Consider the following 19,709-nt stretch of genomic DNA (forward strand, 5'->3'; position numbering starts at 1 on the left):
ATTTTTAGCTCTTCAACATATTTTACTTTTGATTATAGTTTTTACAAAGATTAAATGTAGTTTATTTGACCAGAGCTCATCTCCACAAGCATTACAGTTATTATGTTAATTCCATTTATATCCTTGCTTTTCAGTGGGTCTTGGCTATATTCTGTAGAATCTGTGTTGAAGCTGTCTTACCAGAAACAAGTCTGTTCCATGCAATGATATTGTGTAGCCGCAAGCCCAAAGATACACGACATGTACAAGGGGTGTCTCATTGGGCCCCCAGCTGCATTGGACCATATAGTCAGGTGGCCAAGGTTTGTTGTAACTCCTTGTTGACAACTGACAGAAGAATAACTATTGAAATTCACTCGTTCACAGGTGTTATAATATACTACTCTCATAGTCTGGTACTTAACTTAGGTTATAATATATTACTCTCATAGTCTGGTACTTAACTTATGTTATAATATATTACTCTCATAGTCTGGTATTTAACTTATGTTATAATATATTACTCTCATAGTCTGGTACTTAACTTATGTTATAATATATTACTCTCATAGTCTGGTACTTAACTTATGTTATAATATATTACTTTCATAGTTGGGTACTTATGTTATAATAACTTTGTTATTGTCTTATTGATATAATAATAATAATGATCAAATTTAATAATACTTGTAAGTGATAGGTTTGATCATTTTTTTAATATCCTTTTTTTGACATGCAATGAAAAACATCACTTTTGACGATTACCTGTGAGCAATCTCTCTAAGAGCGAATAGGATATCTGCTCAGCTTGCTGCAAGCAGAGGTTGTACGTGCTTTTAAGAGTTACTGTTGCAAAAACAAGGGCTTTTTGAGTTTGACTAGACATGTCTGAGTCCAGTAGCGAAGGAATTTCAACAACTGGAAACATGCCCAGTTGCTGAGAGCAATTTAAGGTTCGATATCATCATTAACATTGGTCTTCGTTGGGAATTGAACCCCAATCTCCTGTTTGCGGGTCAGGCATGCTAGATCACTCGGCCACGGCTGCGATCAGTAAAATGTATATTTTACAATGGAGATTGTGAAAATAGATTGTGATATTGAGAAGAAATTGAACTGATTGAACTCAACTTTGCTGTCTGCTTGTTGTTTTCTGCATCGAAGTAACTGTTTGGCAGGAGTTATCTTCAGCTGTCACAAAATGTTGTGTTCCTTTAACAGGTTGGGTCAAATGTCTATGTCTCCGGTCAGATACCACTTGTGCCTGGCTCTATGAAGCCTCTTGTCACTGGTTTCCCTGGCCAAAGCCAGCTTGCCCTCGACCATGCCCTGTCAGTCGCAACATCAATGAGTGTATCTGAGGAACATGTCGCTACTGCTCACTGTTATATATGCAGAGAGGAGGATGCACCATACATTTTTAGCGAATCTGTTGTAGACGTGCGACTCTCTAAAAGGGTATGTCTGTTTGTCTCAATTGCATTATTCATACAATTGTTTGGTTATTTTACTTGCGCCAAATATTTTGTAGTCTTGCAAAAGCAATAACTTTATTTCTAGTAATCTATAATTTCACAGTTTTGTTCTCTTGATTCATGTTGTGTTTTCGCTGCAAGGTAAACAAGAAATAATCTTAATCGGTAAAAAAGTGGGCTTCCTGTTGGTAAAGGAGAGTGCTTTCTGTTACCAAAGTAGAATGCTTTCTGTTGCTTAGAGAAAGCGCTTCCTGTTGCTAAGAGAGAGTGCTTCCTGTAGCTAAGGGAGAGTGCTTCCTGTAGCTAAGGGAGAGTGCTTCTTGTTGCTAAGGGAGCATGCTTCTTGTAGCTAAGGAAGTGTGCTTCCTGTAGCTAAGGGAGAGTGCTTCCTGTAGCTAAGGGAGAGTGCTTCCTGTTGCTAAGGGAGAGCGCTTCCTGTAGCTAAGGGAGAGTGTTTCCTGTTGCTAAGGAAGAGTGCTTCCTGTTGCTAAGCGATAAGGTCTAGAAGACCTGCACCAAAATTTGCAGAACCAAGTCTTTTTATGGTCATTTGATTTACATGATAATGGATTCTATTATTGCTTTTGTATTACATATATTCAACTAGAACAATTTATTTATTGTTGCTGGTGAGTTACATATATTCAGCTAAAACAAGTTACATGTACATATATAATTGGTTCACTTCAGCCAGCACGCATCGCTACTCACCAAGATTTTTTCTTTGCTAAAATAGTTATATTATTATTAACAGGTGCAACCTCTCTGTATTATCACCCCAAGGCTTCCCAGAGATGTCCTCGTCGAGTGGCACCTCAATTTTGACTTACATTCTCTTCAGCCACACAATGTTCATGCGAGTATGTGTTTGTGTTTATTTCTATTCTTCGTAAGATTGGTCACTTATATGACTAACTCCACCCCTTTCCTGTCACCATTATATTAGCTCATATCGTAAGGTTAGCCAAGTATATGTCTAGCTTCTCCCCTTTCTGTCGCTGATGTACTCCTTCGTATTTTAATGTTGCACGTTGGTGAACATTGAAGTTTATATTTGGTTACTGCATTAAGTTCAAAATATCATTGAGCCTCAGCACCAGTTAAAGCCTCAGCACCAGTTAAAGCCTCAGCACCAGTTAAAGCCTCAGCACCAGTTAAAGGTCTTTTGGTCTCAGTCTAGATTTTGCATTATCATGATGTTGGTGCATGCTTGCATTTCGTTCTAATAGAATACATATATCATAGGTTGAAAAGTATTCCAATCTCGTACAGGAAATTACATAATATTGTTTGCCCTTTAGGTGATGATAATCTGGATGCAGTTTGTTCAAAGCTAGAGGCGTCTCTCAAGGCAAACCTGTTATATTTCATGTTTTATAGTGCACCTACTATAGATATTAATCTACTTCTTCAAGGTAAGTGTGCATTAGTCTTATTTGTAGATGTTGTTCCTTATGTCTCTAGTAGTTAGTCCAGAAATTTTGGCTGCAAATATCATCTAGTTATGTGCTAACTACGATAAATTAACGGTATGAAGTAGTGTACATCATAAAATCTTTCCATTTTACTATCTTCATCTTTTCTAGGTCTACCTGAGCATATCGATGTCATTCCTATACCAGTGGTGAAGGTTGTGCCTGAGCTTGAACGATTATCTGATAGGTACCAGGTAGCCTGTGTTCAAGTCCTAGGATATACGAGTGCTATCTAATAGGTACCAGATAGCCTGTATTCAAGTCCTAGGATATACGAGTGATGCTATCTGATAGGTACCAGGTAGCCTGTATTCAAGTCCTAGGATATACGAGTGATGCTATCTGATAGGTACCAGGTAGCCTGTATTCAAGTCCTAGGATATACGAGTGCTATCTAATAGGTACCAGATAGCCTGTATTCAAGTCCTAGGATATACGAGTGATGCTATCTGATAGGTACCAGGTAGCCTGTATTCAAGTCCTAGGATATACGAGTGATGCTATCTGATAGGTACCAGGTAGCCTGTATTCAAGTCCTAGGATATACGAGTGATGCTATCTAATAGGTACCAGGTAGCCTGTATTCAAGTCCTAGGATATACGAGTGATGCTATCTGATAGGTACCAGGTAGCCTGTATTCAAGTCCTAGGATATACGAGTGATGCTATCTAATAGGTACCAGGTAGCCTGTATTCAAGTTTTAGGATATACGAGTGATGCTATCTGATAGGTACCAGGTAGCTTGTGTTCAAGTCCTAGGATATATCAGTGATGCTATCTGATAGGTACCAGGTAGCATGTGCTCAAGTCCTAGGCTAAAATAATATAACCATCAGACTATGAGCTTACACGTATTTGCCTTTGTCGCGAGTGCTACGCATGGTGTTTTTACCGTTTTTGTCTTAAATTTCTATCAATAAATTATCTATCTTGGTGAAATACTCATATGGTGATTCGAACAGCTGAGTTGTTGCACGTGCCTGTTGTGTATTGTCAAGAGTGAAAACAGGCTATATGGTAACTGTCATAGCGGTGTAGATACAAATCTATTTAGATATTTTCTTAGCTATATAGATAGAGCCATATAGATGAAGCTATTTAGCTAGAGCTAAATAGATAGAGTTAAATAGAAACATTTTGAGCTATATATAGAGAGAGCTATATACATGTAGATAGAGTTATTTAGCTAGAGCTATATAAATAGAGCTAAATAAAAACGTCTATTGAAATATCGATTGCCTTTATAAGGAACATTGATTTTTACCAAATAGTTCTGTAAAAAAAATAGATAAATAAGGTGTTAGGTGTATATAAAGGTAGGCATTGTAGACAGTCTCAAGTCAATCTTAGCTGTCATTGTACTCTTTCATATAGCCTGTGATCTGTTGAAGACCATCTCTCCAATTACTAAGTTGAAGTTTGCCATAAGTGATAGTCATCATTGATGTAAAACTATATAACTCGATTTTTTCTCGTTTATTAGCATTTGTTAATAATAAGCTATTGAAAATTATTTTTATTGTCTACACAATTATTATTAATAGTATTAATTAAAATTATTTATACAAAAATATATCTCTACCTACGATCTCAAAATTGAATAAACTTGAGCAATGTCACCCAGTACCAGTTTACACGATATTATTATGATGAACAGAAGGAAGTTGGCGAGTATAGCATCTGATTATATATAGTATTTTTATGGTTAAGTACTTTTGATTATAGAAAAGAAACAATTGGCTGATATTCAAGGCGAGGCCTAGTAGAACTAAAACAGCATTAATGTGATTGGTAATCTAGCGATTTAATTGGTAAAACTTAATTATTAGTATAAAGTGAATACAGAAGAGAGGTGACCTTCTGTCTGCCCAGTTTCAGAGTGAATAATCAGTGATGGAAAGGTAAAACTAGGATCCAAGAAGCTCTCAAACTTCTTATGTACGATTTAACGAGTGGGAGACAGAATAATTCTTTCATGGAATTGTCAAGTTGTGTTGGCCTGTTCAACTCTCTTAGTTCAAAATTGGAGTTGTGTTCTTGCAAGCATTCTCAACATTGAGTTTCATACTGCGAAATAGGTCAGCAACATGACTTTTTTTTAAGCTTTTTGTTGTCTTCGCTACTGAGACCTTTTATATCGATACTTTGTTTGCTCAGTTGTTTGTCCACTTCTTTTTCCATTCTCTGCATAACGGCATCCAGCAGCAGCAAGATGCTTTCCTCCACATTCTTTGCACTGGCAGCGCTTACTTCTATATATGGTACCCTGCAATGCGAGCATTCCTCCATCAGATATATGTAAGCCTATATAATATATTAACTAATACAAATAATATATATTTTTATTTAATATAAAAAGCATTTTAACATAAGTTTAAAAGTTGAGTGGTAAATATTATATATATCATCCAACATTTACCACTCATCATGAGAAAAGTGCTTTCGTGCAGTTTAAATAAATTAAGAGAAAAAATAAGCAATGAATACATAGAAGCGTTTGTATGAAAAAGGTTTCTTCCGCAGCAGAAGCATGTTAGGCAGAACACAGATTTGTACTACCGACAAAACAAGAGCTAAAATACCAACCACAGAAATTTACACCACCGCTCTGAAAAATTGAGTGGAAACACTTGGTGTTGTGGAGCTATAATATACTTACAGCAAGCACAAGGCTTATTTTATCAAACTCATCAGCCATGTTTAAAGAACCTATCAACCTACTGTATTTGTCAACACTCATGAAAGCGATGATCAAAGTCATCCCTCTCTTAACAGCACAGTAGCTGCTGGAGGTCATGCAGGTCAAACAAACTTATTTAAAATTAGTTGTTTTATTTAAAACTAGATCAATATTATTTCTAGATACTTAATTTAAAGTATGACGGCACCTATCTGCCTCGTTTTAAGGGTAAAACGTATCTTATTAGGTAATCATAGAAGATACTATCTATACGTCAGATTCAACCAACAACTAGATAAAATATGATCAGAACTAAAGTTTTATAGTCCAAAGTATTCACTTCGATCTTGACTGCTACGCTACTACAGCTGACATGAACTATTAATAAGATTGTATATTAACGCCCGTTTTTGTCGTAACTTGATTTATTGTGTGACTTCACTCATAGTGTAAACTTGGCTCCTGCATCATCTTGACTTATTGTATGACTTGACTCGCTGTATGAACTTGACTCGCTGCTTGTATAACGATTTTTTGCTGCATTTATATAATTTCTTATCAAGGATCGTAGGTTCAGATGATTTGCAAGTCTAGGATTGCCAAAAAAATGTTTTAAGGTGCTATATTTTCATCTTTTATATTAAAAATTGAGTTAGCTTTATAGTTTTAAAAATATAGGCTTACTTAGAGTTATGCTCTCTTTTTATATGTTATACTTGAAATAGGCTCTGAATAAAAACTTAGCTTGGCAAGGCATACTGCAGCTCTTAGCCCAGCTCTTAGCCCAGCCCTCAGTTGGGTAGTTGGAGTCATGCCCTCATGCAAGTAATGCTTTCACACCCCAGCTGCCAGTTTGATAGTTATAGTCATGCCCTCGTGCAAGTAATGCCTTCACAACCCAGCCGCCAGTTTGATAGTTATAGTCATGCACTCATGCAAGCAATGCTTTCATTGTTCAGCCCTCAGTTCAGTAGTTAGAGTCATGCGACCACGCAAATGATGCTTTGGCAACTCAGTCATCAGTTAGGTAGACGGAGCCATGGGCTCATGCGAGTGATCCCTTCACAAATGTTGCAAGATTATTGCGAAACCTATTTTAGTACAGGAAGCAAAACTTGAAAAATACAGTTCGTATTAATGTCCCAAATAGCATTGCAAAAATGTCAAGATTTTAGCATAACTTGTTATCGCACAAACCTTTGATCTGTGATTACTATAGCTTTGAATTGTAATGTTTTTAATAAATAATATTAAATGTTTAATTTTTGATACACTCCATTGCAGAGACAGATATATTCAATCTGAGAATTTATTTCAAGTGAATCTCAAATAAATGACGGCGAGTCCATGATTTTGTTAAAAGACAGTTTTCCAGGCAAATCATATTCTACCATAGCATAGCCAGCCATTCCACAGACCGATTAGTTTTAATATGGCAGCAACAGTTTTTGGGAGAATAGATAAATGACTAACTAAGCAACTAGGTCAGCAACTAGCTGCCATACTAGTCAGGGCACTTTAGAAAGGGTTACAGTCACTACAGCTTATGAATGTTGGAGGAAGACCTTTATAGACCTGCTCATAACTGGTGTAAGGGGTGTAGCGTGGTATAACTCTATGCTTTTTATAATGGCATTGTTGGACATGCGCTTTCATTAGCAACCTTTTTTCTGGTCAAATTTAGCTTCTTCAACTTTTTCATTAACTTTCTTTAATAATTATAATTTTTGGTACTGAGGCCACAACGACTAGAGCAGAGGCTGACTAAAATATTAAGAATTAGGAGAAAGGACTAGACTAGCAGTGTCAGAGGGATCCATAACACTCACCTGTATTCATCTGCCATTTGTAATGCCCGTTCTTTTGTGACTGCTCGATCTGATATGAGGTCAGATTTATTGCCAATAAGAATGACGTCAGGAGAGTCTGAGTAAGAGTGTGTCTGTAATTGAGTCATCCAGTTTCGCACGTTGAGAAATGATTGTTCATTGGTCAAATCAAACATGACAAGGAAGCCCATTGCATCACGTAGGAACGCTGTCGTAAGACTTCGGAATCTACAATAAAAGGGAAGAAGAAATTAAAACCTCGGCGATGCAGTTAGGGTTTTGCTTGTCGGTTAAGAGAAAGACACAGTTAACGATGAATTTACACAACATTTTAGTAAATTTTGTCAAAAAGCAACAGTAATTTTCAACAACGTGTATTAAAAAAAGTATATTCTAAGTGCTAGTACGCTTGGCAGTACTGCTCATCGTGAGAGACAGTAATGAGTGATTACAATGTGCATAATCAATTTGCAATGGAGCAAGGTGGACGAGTGGTATGAAGGTTAGTGCGCTGGTTAGCAACCGACAGTACCCTAGTTCAATTCCCACGCTAAGCAATTTTTTCTAACGTTCTCACACTTTTGACAGATGAATAAATAGACACGGCTCTTATTATAGTAAAAACTAGATGAATGCCCGGGTAATAAAAAAGTATTTGAACAAAAAATTTATTTTCATTTAACAACATTTACCATTCTAACTTTTTAGCTTCATATCATGAGAAAAGTGTTTTGGGTTGCTCAAATAAATTGAGAGAAAAAGTAAAACAACTGTAAAGGTCTTTAAATGTGAAGTAATTAGCAAGTAATGGCTAGATACTCCTGTTTGATTACGATGAAAAATTATTTGATACTGATGTAATTAATATGAACTGAGAAAACAAAATAAAAATCATGAATATGTTTGATATATATAAATCTCAAGGTTTGTCTGTGGGTCCTTCGATTTGTCTGGCTATAGCTACTAAAATCTTGGAATTAAAAGCTCACAATCTGCTGGATTGGAACCCACAAAAGTTGCACCACTAATGTCTAACAGTCCATCTAGCCACCAAGCTACGCTGTTCTTATGACTCTATGGCTCTTATCACACACCATATGCCATATTCCCACGCTGAATGTGCACTTTTGATTATTAACTAATATTACCTTTTACATTTGTTATTTTTTAAATTGTTTAAAAACTGATTTTTTGCTATTACTACCCAATTTTTAATTTTTAATATTTAAATGTGTCATTTCAATTTCAAATGTGCTGTTACACTCTTTTCGTAAGGTTTGATTGCTAAATCAGTAAAGGCTGAATACTTTTCACGCGAACATTTGTATTATCTTGAGTAAGAATAACCTCTACATTCTCTCTATGTTCGGTCAGACAAAGTACCAGACAAAGACAGCCTGATAACTCATTTTTACACTTGTACCGGTATTGAAAGGTACCAGTATCGTCGTATTCAAAGATTTGATGAATAGCTCCTGCTGGAACAGTAACCTTTTTTATACACACACCCTTCTATGTGCGGATTGTTATTATTATTTCAACAAATTTAGGATTTCTAGTTTGTTTTCTCAGTTCATATTAATTGTATCATTACCAAATCATCTTTTAATGTAATTGTAGCAAAACAGCCTTAATTTAGCTATTACCTGTTAGTTATTTCACATTTACATTTAAACGTTTTTATAGTTGTTTTATTTTGTTTCTTAAACTATTTGACCTGCACCAAACATTTTTCTCATGATATGAAGTTTGAAAGTTGGAATGGTAACTGTTATTATATGTTAAATGATAATAAATTTTTTGTGCAAAGATTTTTATTCCTCGAGTAGCTCCGCGCATTCATCTAGTTAATGATAATAATAATAATGACCACATAGAAGTGCATGTATAAAAAAAGTTACTGTTGTAACAGAAGCTCGTTGTATTCAAAGTTTTGATAAATGATACTGGTACCTTTCGATACTGGTACAAGCGTAAAAATGAGATGTCAGACTTTCTTTATCTGATACTTTGTCTGACCAAACAGAGAGAGAGAATGTCAAAATAATTCTTTCTTTAGAGAATACAATTGCCCAAGTGAAAACTATTTAGCTTTTACAGATTTACTGAAACCAGAAATATGAGTGTAACGGCACATTTGGTATTGAAACGGCACATTTAAAAACTACAAATTAAAAAAATAGGATGTAATAGCAAAAAAGCTTTTAAAAAATTGAAAAATAAAAACAAATGCAAAGGGGAATATTAATTAATACCTGTGTGGACCCTCGCCATCTGAATGTAATTCATTACAGTGTTGGTATTGTAAGACGAAAATGTCATATAGAGTGGTATAGAAACCCATATTAATTATCTAATGCAAACACCTTCTGGTAAAATCATCAGAATTTTATATACATACTACATATACAAAATATATATGTAATATATACATAGTACATATTAAAAATACATATTTGTACTATATACATAGTACATATACAAAATACATATACGTGATATATACATAGTACATATTAAGAATTATTAACAAAATGACATGTTAACCTTCGTAACTATAGTTACCTACAGTAGCTTTAGTGTATTTAGCAGTAATGAGCTGTAATAAAAGTTAACATTAAGATATAATGTGTGCAGTACCTATCGTAGGAAGTTCTTACCTTCAAGACAGACGTATAACATAAACTTTGAAGTTTAATAAATGAATTTAGCTTACTAAATACACACTTAAAGCTAAGTTTTAGTATGTATTTTGTTGAATTAAACTTTAATTTTGTCATCGTCTAAAATTTTATCACTTATCTGTTTCCGTATTCGTTTTCACTGTAACTAATCACGAATAACACTAAACTGAGAGAGTGAGCATCGTTTCTCTTTCATGCGTCCTGGGAGAGATTTCGGTAAATAGCGGTATCGGCATCTTCGTTATTCTGATGTATTCAGCACACCGACTGCCAATTTGGAATTATGAGATAAATTCTTGTTGATATCGTATGGCAACAAAATTTCATATGGCGATGACAAAAAACATAGTGTTCCATACCACAAGGTGAAAAAATCGTAATAACAGGGTCATCGGAATCCGATGGTGCACCATGTAATAAAAAGTGCACACTTAGCGTGGGCACGCCGTGCAATCCGAAAAGGATATAGGCTACAGTCTATGGCGAGAGTAATGGGAGTGATAAGATTGGCTTAGCTTTGTTGTGACATGCACTTGATAATGGACTTGTGATTTTAATGCCGCGAGTTCAAAACCAGTATGAAGGCGATTCTTCGTAGCTATAACTTTACTGCTGTAACCAAACAGACAAACGCCGACAGACAAACACTGAGGTTTATATATAGAAGACATGTAGATTACTTAATTGACAGTAATTTCATTTCACTCAAAAATTGCTTTTCTGTTTGAAATGAAATTTCCGTTTTTCAAATCATTTCATACAACAATCATGAAACAAAAGAGAAGAAAAGGCAACAGTTAGCCACTAAAATCAAATGAATGGTTTAACGTATAGTGTTTAAAATACCTTTTCTCTGCTAAGAGAAGGGATATTAGGTGGAAGATTGTTAAAGCAGCTATCATTGAAATTTTCAAAATAATTGTTAGGTGTTGCATACAGTTTTTTCATATCACAAATGTTAAAATGAGATGAAAACCTTTAACTGTCACGTAAAAAACGAAGACACAAACCATGAAAGACCTTGAAACCTCTAACTGACGTAAAATAAACATTCAGCATAGGTCAAGTAAGAAGATACAACGATTTGGAAAGATCAATCGTTGGAATAAGATATGCTCAAATATGATGTAGATTTTTAATCAGTTGGAATGCTCTTTTTGCATCAAAAATAAATCATTAGTGACATATCTTGGAGATAGATTAGAATAAATGTGCATACCATAAATGATGAGGCAAAAATAAACTAATAATAAAATGCTATGAAAGATTTTGAGTTAATGTACGGCCTTCAAAACTGGAGCAGAGTCAATGACTCAGTGACCTTATTACAAATAGCGTTGACAGGATTAGGATGAACTACTCCAAGAGAGTCATCTGTCAAACAAATCCTAGAAACTTTGTCTCATGTCTACAAGTGATAGATTGGCTGTTATATCTAAAAGTTGGAAAGATTTATTTCGAAAGTTATCCTTGGTGTTACTCTTGAGGAATCAATTACTTGCTAAAGGTGAATGAGTACATTTGGTCCCAAGACACTAGCGGACCACACAAGATTTCAAAATACTGACTACTTGGCATGAAGCCAGCCTTGAACTCTTTTCTTATTACATGGCTACTTTATAGCACATTTCTCCTTGAGAAGATGCCAATACTCTTTAGTTTGTTATTAACGGAGCCAGCGTGAAACAAGGTGTTGTCGACTTTCAGCGGTAGAGATCCAGCTATAACAAAAATTTCATATGGCTGGGACTAGAGTTTGCCATCTGTGACAGAGTGTGACTAAAGTGTGCCATCTTTAGACCTTTTTAAAAACATTTTATTCAGAACGTGCGCTTGTTCGAGCTAGCCATTACTTATTATAGGTTTATATTCACACTTACTCAGTTGGATCAAGTTGGCTTATTTAACCAAAGCTGAATTCCTGTGGCAGAAATGTTCACTAGCTATAGTTTTTCCTTATGCTTCTTAGTTTGTCTATCAAACTCAATTAGAAATCAGCCCAAAACAAGTAATCACTAGTAGTTACTAGCTGATTCATGGTGTGAAATGTGAATCACTTACTAGCGCTCAATCTCAAGGTTATCTGTAACGAAATAATGCTATTGAAAAGTTACAAAAATATTTATGTTAACAATCGCGTACTATAGCCATTTTTCTTTATATAGATAAGATGCATTATTTTTTCTAAATAATTTTCCATTAATATAAAGTAGCGGTCTATAGCTGGAAGAAGGAAGATCAAAAGATGCGTTCCAAAATAACGCGTTGGTTGTCTATGGCAATGTTAGTTACGTGTGTTAAGCTGGTTCAAATGTATGTTTGTATAACGTTCTATAGTAATCATCAACAAAATGACACTTGTCGTTACATGCCAGAATGACACTTGTCGTTACATGCCAGAATGACACTTGTCGTTACATGCCAAAATGACACTTGTCGTTACATGCCCAAAAAAACGACAAAAAATTAAAAGGCAGAAGTCAGGAATTATGGAGTGAGTTGAATAGATGTGTTTTAAATGTTGGTATTCTGATAGTATTGTGGAAGAGTTGGGATATTGAAATGTATGAACAAATGAAACGTACATTCAATTGCATGAATAAAACTGGTCAAAAATGAGGACAACCGTCAAGTCAAGAATCAATTACAGCATCAGCGGAGACTTTGAGTTTTTTATTCACTCAAAATTAGGTCAGTTTATTTAATGGGTCATATCTACTCAGTATGGATCTGCCTGCATTTTGTACCTGAAGAACAGATCCAGACACAAACTTCGAAAATAGCGCAACAGAACAGAGTTCATATTTAATAATTCGAAATTTTTGACAGTAACTATATAATTAGCATTGCTTATTAATTTTATCATTAATCTAGACTTTGAGGATTACTACTGTTAGATGGAGTAACTGAGGAGGACCCATGAGCAAGCCACCAGCTCGGGTGTATGAGGCAGTCTTTGCTGTTAGCTTACAGTTGAATATCTTTTCTTTTCAATAACCAATTTTATTTAGCCACAAATACGAGTTGTTAGCAATGCCGAACACTTTACTCCTGTCAAACTGATGACAAGAGCCTATTGCATTACAATAGTTTACTGACATAATTTAGCAATAATTAATTCAGAATCTCAAAGCAACCCTCTCAAATGAATGAAATAAGCTTAGCTTATCATATGACGCCATATACTTTTCACTTTATGACACCGTTACCTACACTTGCATGTAGTATTTGACATAAATTTCACAGTTGGTCTCAGTTTGGAAAGAGTTGAAAGTAAAGAAACTAAAGAAATAAATTCCCATGTAGCAATAATAGCAAGTTTAATAACTCATCAGAGATGTACTCGTCTACATATATAAAACTCAAAGTTTGTCCTCGTCTGTCGTCCGGTCTGTTCAGCTATAGCGATTAGTAATGACACATTCATATCGCAGAAGATTCGATCTCAAAATCTTTCGTTCCAAGTGCTAAGCTAACCATTTAAGCTACCCAAGATGCAATGGGTTCATTGAGAACTTTCATAGCACTGTCACTAAAGCTTGCTCTCACAGCTCTTATTAGTAAGTTTATCAATGCGGATAGTAGCTTACTCAATTTAGCTATTGGCAATGTGTCAGGCTAATGGTACATTATTATTATATTACCTGCCATTATTTATAAGCTGGTTTTAATACTCGCGCAACGCTGGGCATTCGAGTAGTCTACTTATAAATGTAACATTTTTTAGAATACCTGATTAACACTGAACATAGTTTCACTGTCAATCTGGGTAAAAACATTAAAATTTTAAGCAGTTTGATATCCATAGTATACAAATTTGTGAGTAACATAGAGGATTTCAAGAAAGTAGAATAGAAAATTGAATGATTTAGTACAAACTTGCTTCTATGACTAAAAAATATTATTTTTTGTTTATGACACCTAATCAATAGTCGAACATAAATTGTCTGGCAGACTTAGCACAAAATCACAACATTTTAATCGATTTTAGAGGGTTAGTGATTGCGCAGTGTGTGACAACTGGTGAAAATAGCAACGTCACCCAACACTGTTCGAGTATAAAATCAGTTTCAAGCGTTTGTGAATAGTTATATTACTAATTGTATAGACAACTCCTATCATTCACCAGAGCCGTTCCATGTAACAATGGTACAGTGTATGTGCATATGACAGCACCAACATTCCATTGCTATTTTTGCTGTCTTGTGTATATGCTGATCACGCACCCATAGTTACTTGTCAGCAAATGTCAAGGTCGTACAGTTAGACATTGCAACTTACCAAATAGAGTAGTAATAGACAGTTTCGACCGAAAGGTCGGACAATTATCTGTCAGATAATTGACAGATAACTAGACGCTGGGAATAATAGCGTTTTGAGGTTTGTTGATTGCTAGGGATAATGCAGTCAAACCGCAAATCTGTACCAGGTATTAGCTAGTAGAGGTTGGCTATCCTTAGCTGGACCTCTTACAACACGGTCGAATTCATTAAAGTCATTCCTGCATGAAATTCTTAGGTTGATGAGCACATAATATGGCAAAGTGAAATCACATTGATTATGGAACTGGTAATGAACCCCGGCTGATACGATTAGAAGGATGCTAACCTTTCTTGTCCAGCTGTATCCCAGAGTTGTATGTGACACCTAATAATTCTCCCTGTCTCCGTTCCATCTGTTGATTTTGTGTTATAATCCTGGCAGCAGAATAAACTTGTGAACACACATTAAAAAACAAAGATTGTGAACTATACATGCACCCCCTTCTCATTAAACCAACCTCAAATTTATAATTTCAGGCTGGAAATATTCGTATTACGTGGTCAATACTGTAAAAAATTAGGCGGTGTATGTCTCTAGTTGAAATATTTTGCTGTCTAGCCAGACGATTCATTCATATGATGTCTTGGTAGACCTACTTTGGGAGTGATTAAAAGCGCTGCCACCGCTGGAGAGCACGTTAAACCCTTGCTGCCTATTCATCTAGAACAAGCAAACCTTTTATAGTTCTACAGCGCATAAACCACTTACGACTCGTTTCTCCTTGAAGTCTATACCGACAGTTGAAATGAAGTTGGGGTAGAAATGATTGTTTATGTACCGGCATAGCATGCTTGTCTTTCCGACTCCACTATCACCTGTAACAACTTGTCATAATCACAAACATGCCTTGCTACCACATACATAAAGACGAACTTACACAAAATCTTAGTAGATTTGTATCGGAAAGTATCAATATTTTTTATCATTCGCGATTGTTTGACGCTTGAGGTGCTCTGACTGTTAGGATGTTTCAAGATTAAATATGAAAAAATTGAAAGTGTGATTATGACATTTATTTATAGTTGCAAAGAGACTTACAGAATAGAGATGTATAATGCTGTAATTAGAATACAATAGCCGATATCAACGATAGCAATTAATGATGTCATTTTGCATGTGTTTTTCTTCTGAGCGTTTTAGGCCCAATCAAGTTTTGTTGATTTTAGTCTGGAAACATCCCGGCAGTCAGATAACCTCAAATATAAAAAACAATTGCAAATCATAGAAAAATACTGATACTTTCTGATGAAATCTACGAAAATTTTGTGCAAGTCTTTAACAGAAACATGATAATATAAACAGAAACTTCTACTTGAATCTATACTTGAGTGAATATATACAACCTTTTTACAGAGGACATTGTGGCTCACCTAGAGTATACAATGTATGAACATACTGCATGTAGTGGCTGCCAGGCATGAACTAACGCTAGAATTTGCTGTGAGTTGAAGTGATGTTTGTTTTACTATTTTGTGTAAGAATCTTTGCTATAACTAACAGAATATACTTGCTCGGGTCACTTCTATGAAATGAAATTCGCATGTACTTTTTTTTCAACTTTATTCATCAATCACATATTCTACAATAATTTCTAACATAATCAAAAATTTAATCTGACAATAAAATTATTATTTTTAATGGCCATAATACATGTACTTCTAATTATATTTTAAAATGTGTATCTAAAACAGTACTCCTTACGGACAATATGTTTTATTTTATTCATGGCACATAAATGTATTGATTTTTGGAATTTCCAACTCTATAGCGTCTGACATACAACTGCCTGAGAGAGAAGTATAAATTTTCTAAATGTAGTCCAGCGACAGAGAGAATTTGTTCATGAGATTATTTATGAACTTGGCAAAACAGAACCTATTAGGTAATTGTAATCTTTCGAACATGAAAAGAACATCTGAAGGGACAAAAGGAACTCTATAGGAATAACTACATCTGTTCCTGTGCTACATTCAGTGGGAAGAATAGCAACAATAATAATAATAACAGTTGATTAATAATAACCAATCAATTATTAATCAAAATGATTAATTAATCAAAATTATTTATCATGATGATTAATAATAATCATGGTGGGAGCGCTGGTAGCAGTGGCAAACCTGCACGAGCAAATGCAGCTGCTGAACATGGACAAGAAGGAAGTAGATAGAGTACAAATCTCTGCCTTACTAGAATCAGTGAGGATACTGAGAAAGGTGTTGGATATCCCAGGTTAGAGGCCCTAGCCAGATACTAAAGTATCACCAGCTGAAGAGCTGAGGTAATCAACAAGGACAATAATAATAATGATGTTTCAGGTGAAAATACTGGGCAGCATTGTGTATTACCAGCATCATATGCTAGAAGTCCAAGATACATGCATTACTGTTTGAATGTTTTATTTAAAACAACTAACTGCAACCAAAGTTATAATTATTACTGTGAATCAACATGTATTAAGCTACCAGAGGGCCTCCAACCCAGTCTTCCAGGACATCAGCATCTTAAAACCATGCTTAAACACCCAGTAGTTTTAGGGCAAAAGTTTTATTTTTATTTCACAACTATAGTTTATGTTATAGTGTTAAAATAAAATACATACTATACTGATGCTGTTTTTAGTTTTAGGGGGCTTCTAGCTCCAGCCCCCTAAAACTAAATAGCCTTAAACAATCTATAGAGCTAGAGAAATTAAAGTTTGGTCAAAATTTGTTCAATAGTTTCAGAATGCGTGGACGACAAACAAACAGACAGACAAAATATCTGTGGATAATAGCTGTGTCTGACTGTCCGTCTGTTCATCTGTCCAAAACCAAGATTGCAAGTTCGAATAAAAGATTGCATCGTATGAGATTTGAACTCACCACTTTTGGCTCTGCTGTTCATCACTCTAACACCTGAACTAATCAACCACTTTCCAGCATTTCAGAATAATTGTGAAAATACTTATTTACCACACTTTATTAGAACACCCGGCAATCTCTCAATATTATATATAAAGCTCAAATAATATAAATAGGGAGATTTCTGACCTATTTACCGATTTTTGACCAATTCTTAGAATCCTAGGTCTTACAAGTGCTTCGACAAGGGTTCAAAGAGCTACGATAAAATATGAAATATTGGGTTTACGCTCTCCTCCAGTAAAATAAAAAAGATGATTTTTAGATAAAATTTTGCATTTCATACATAGTCATACATGTGCCTATGATTAATTTAACAAACGACGCTCATTCCATGTCGTGTCTCTCCTATATAACAAAGCTGCTTAAGAACTCAGGTGGCTAAGCAATGGCAGGTGAAATCAAGGATCCATGTAGCTGAGAAATAGCACCGCTAACCAAGACCTTTAGGACTGTGCAAAGGATGAGCTATTCAAAGGGGAATATGGCTGAAGAACAATAAAGCTACCAAGGATAATAAAAGGGGAATATGGCTAAAGAACAATAGAGCTACCACGAGTAATCAAAGGGGAATATGGCTGAAGAACAATAGAGCTACCAAGGGTAATCAAAGGGGAGTCTGGTTGAAGAACAATAGAGCTACCAAGGGTAATCAAAGGAGAATTTGGCTGAAGAACAATAGAGCTACCAAGGGTAATCAAAGGGGAATATGGCTGAAGAACAATAAAGCTACCAAGAGTAATCAAAGGGGAATATGGCTGAAGAACAATAGAGCTACCAAGGGTAATCAAAGAGGAATATGGCTGAAGAACAATAAAGCTACCAAGAGTAATCAAAGGGGAATATGGCTGAAGAACAATAGAGCTACCAAGGGTAATCAAAGGGGAATATGGCTGAAGAACAATAGAGCTACCAAGAGTAATCCAAGGGGAATATGGCTGAAGAACAATAGAGCTACCAAGGGTAATCAAAGGGGAATATGGCTGAAGAACAATAGAGCTACCAAAGGTAATCAAAGGGGAATATGGCTGAAGAACAATAGAGCTACCAAGGATCCTTGTTGTTAAACAGTATTTATTCACAATACACAGAAAGATGCCCAATGAGAGCTGAACTTACCAAGAGCTAGGAGCTTGATGAGGCAGTCATATTGTAAGCGCGCTGGTTTGAGAACGTCTTCATCTGTGTCACTCGTATCTGCATAGACACCAACAATCCAGTCAACATGCATAGTCTGTAGCCAACCTGTGATTCTTACAAAAGGTAATTAGCTCTTTAAATTCTCAAGAAAATCACAGAGTAAAAAGACTAACGTGGATCGTCCTCCTCTGGTGCAAGCCATTTCTTCCTCACAGAGTGATATCCTGTGAGGATGAACGATTCTAGCTTGCCAGCGGGATGCATCCCATTGAATTCTTCTTTGCAGAATGAAGTTTTTCACCTGGAGTGTTTGAGCCTATAGACCATGACATTCTTGTGGACTAACGCAGCACCTACCATTCTAATTAAGTCATTAATCTTCTCCGCTCTAGTAATGTTTGGGGTCAGGCATGACAAGTAATGAAATTGCCTTTAACAGTTTGTCATGATAGGAGTTTGCAGTTGGCGGAGAGTGATCATTTAGTTCTTGTCAGAAGGACCAAAATATAGAGCAGTAATGGTAGTTTAAACTACCATGGAAGAAAATTTCTGTTATTCATTCTGCTGGAGATACTAAACTACCAATAAACTTCACACCACCAGACTGCTACAACTACCTGTTACCAATTACCACAGGGAGAAAGTGAACACTACATGGTGAAATTGAGAATGTCCTCAAGTTCATGGGCGACTTGTAGGTGTGTGCTCCTTTATAACAAGAATACTTAGTGAGCTAAACCAAACACTCATACCTATCAATTTCAATGGTACTGAAAGTTGAAAAAAGTTCACTTTGGAAAATGAATAGCTTATTTATGAATATTAGTCCTTGCTCAGGGTAGGGTTGATTTTCGCAAATCAGACATTCCCTGCTTTCTAGCTGATAGTTCCCGCTACGTAGTTTCACAGAACTTCCAACTTTCAGGTAAAGTTTAGTTGAGTAACCAGATGTGTGCAGGTAGATGTGTGCAGGTAGATGTGTGCAGGTAGATGTGTGCAGGTAGATGTGTGCAGGTAGATGTGTGCAGGTAGATGTGTGCAGGTAGATGTGTGCAGGTAGATGCATGCAAATAGTCACTACTATTTAAGGCTGTTTAATAGATTTTGATTGATGACTCAAATGTATTGTTGTCAGAGGAGAGCAAAGTCTGCTGTTTATAGCTGCTGGTAAGTTTTTGATGATGTTTCTAGGATAGTTGAATTTTTAGCAAGTAGATGGGCAA

The 19,709-nt window shown here is 35.6% G+C and overlaps 2 protein-coding genes across 5 annotated transcripts in view; one reads left to right on the plus strand and one right to left on the minus strand.

Moving 5' to 3' along the window:
* The window catches only part of LOC137401016 (uncharacterized), a 38,375-nt gene extending 34,121 nt beyond the window's left edge, over positions 1-4,254 (plus strand). Inside the window, exons 11-17 of one of the 4 annotated variants that reach the window (XR_010979272.1) lie at positions 158-302; positions 1,201-1,437; positions 2,209-2,314; positions 2,756-2,869; positions 3,041-3,116; positions 3,224-3,660; positions 3,716-4,254. Coding sequence is in view for 3 of the 4 variants with exons in the window: in XM_068087358.1 (XP_067943459.1) it covers positions 158-302; positions 1,201-1,437; positions 2,209-2,314; positions 2,756-2,869; positions 3,041-3,116; positions 3,224-3,275 (730 nt within the window). In the remaining variant the exon portion in view is untranslated. Of the gene's footprint in view, positions 1-157; positions 303-1,200; positions 1,438-2,208; positions 2,315-2,755; positions 2,870-3,040; positions 3,149-3,168 lie in introns of those variants that run through there. The other 3 variants (XM_068087358.1, XM_068087359.1, XM_068087360.1) reach the window with 3 other exon arrangements.
* A 350-nt stretch (positions 4,255-4,604) lies between these two features.
* LOC137401018 (ras-related protein Rab-27B-like) lies at positions 4,605-18,799 on the minus strand. Its single transcript, XM_068087361.1, has 6 exons — positions 18,660-18,799; positions 18,466-18,543; positions 15,155-15,261; positions 14,732-14,820; positions 7,440-7,667; positions 4,605-5,196 (listed from the first exon to the last, which is right to left on the minus strand). Exons 1-6 carry the CDS (start codon positions 18,748-18,750, stop codon positions 5,010-5,012), a joined length of 780 nt encoding a protein of 259 aa, XP_067943462.1. The 5' UTR covers positions 18,751-18,799; the 3' UTR covers positions 4,605-5,009.
* Between the last annotated feature and the right edge of the window lie 910 nt (positions 18,800-19,709).

This window comes from Watersipora subatra, chromosome 7 (assembly GCF_963576615.1).
Source record: "Watersipora subatra chromosome 7, tzWatSuba1.1, whole genome shotgun sequence".
Classification (NCBI taxonomy): Eukaryota; Metazoa; Bryozoa; class Gymnolaemata; order Cheilostomatida; family Watersiporidae; genus Watersipora; species Watersipora subatra.

What these genes read in the sequence shown, in the direction of transcription:
- LOC137401018 (XM_068087361.1), bottom strand. Translation starts at nt 18,750, where the DNA reads ATGCATCCCGCTGGCAAGCTAGAATCGTTCATCCTCACAGGATATCAC. An exon ending in CATCAAGCTCCTAGCTCTTG is followed by an intron (nt 15,262 to 18,465) that starts GTAAGTTCAGCT and finishes AAGTTGTTACAG; the next exon opens with GTGATAGTGGAGTCGGAAAG. An exon ending in ACTTCAAGGAGAAACGAGTC is followed by an intron (nt 14,821 to 15,154) that starts GTAAGTGGTTTA and finishes TTCTGCTGCCAG; the next exon opens with GATTATAACACAAAATCAAC.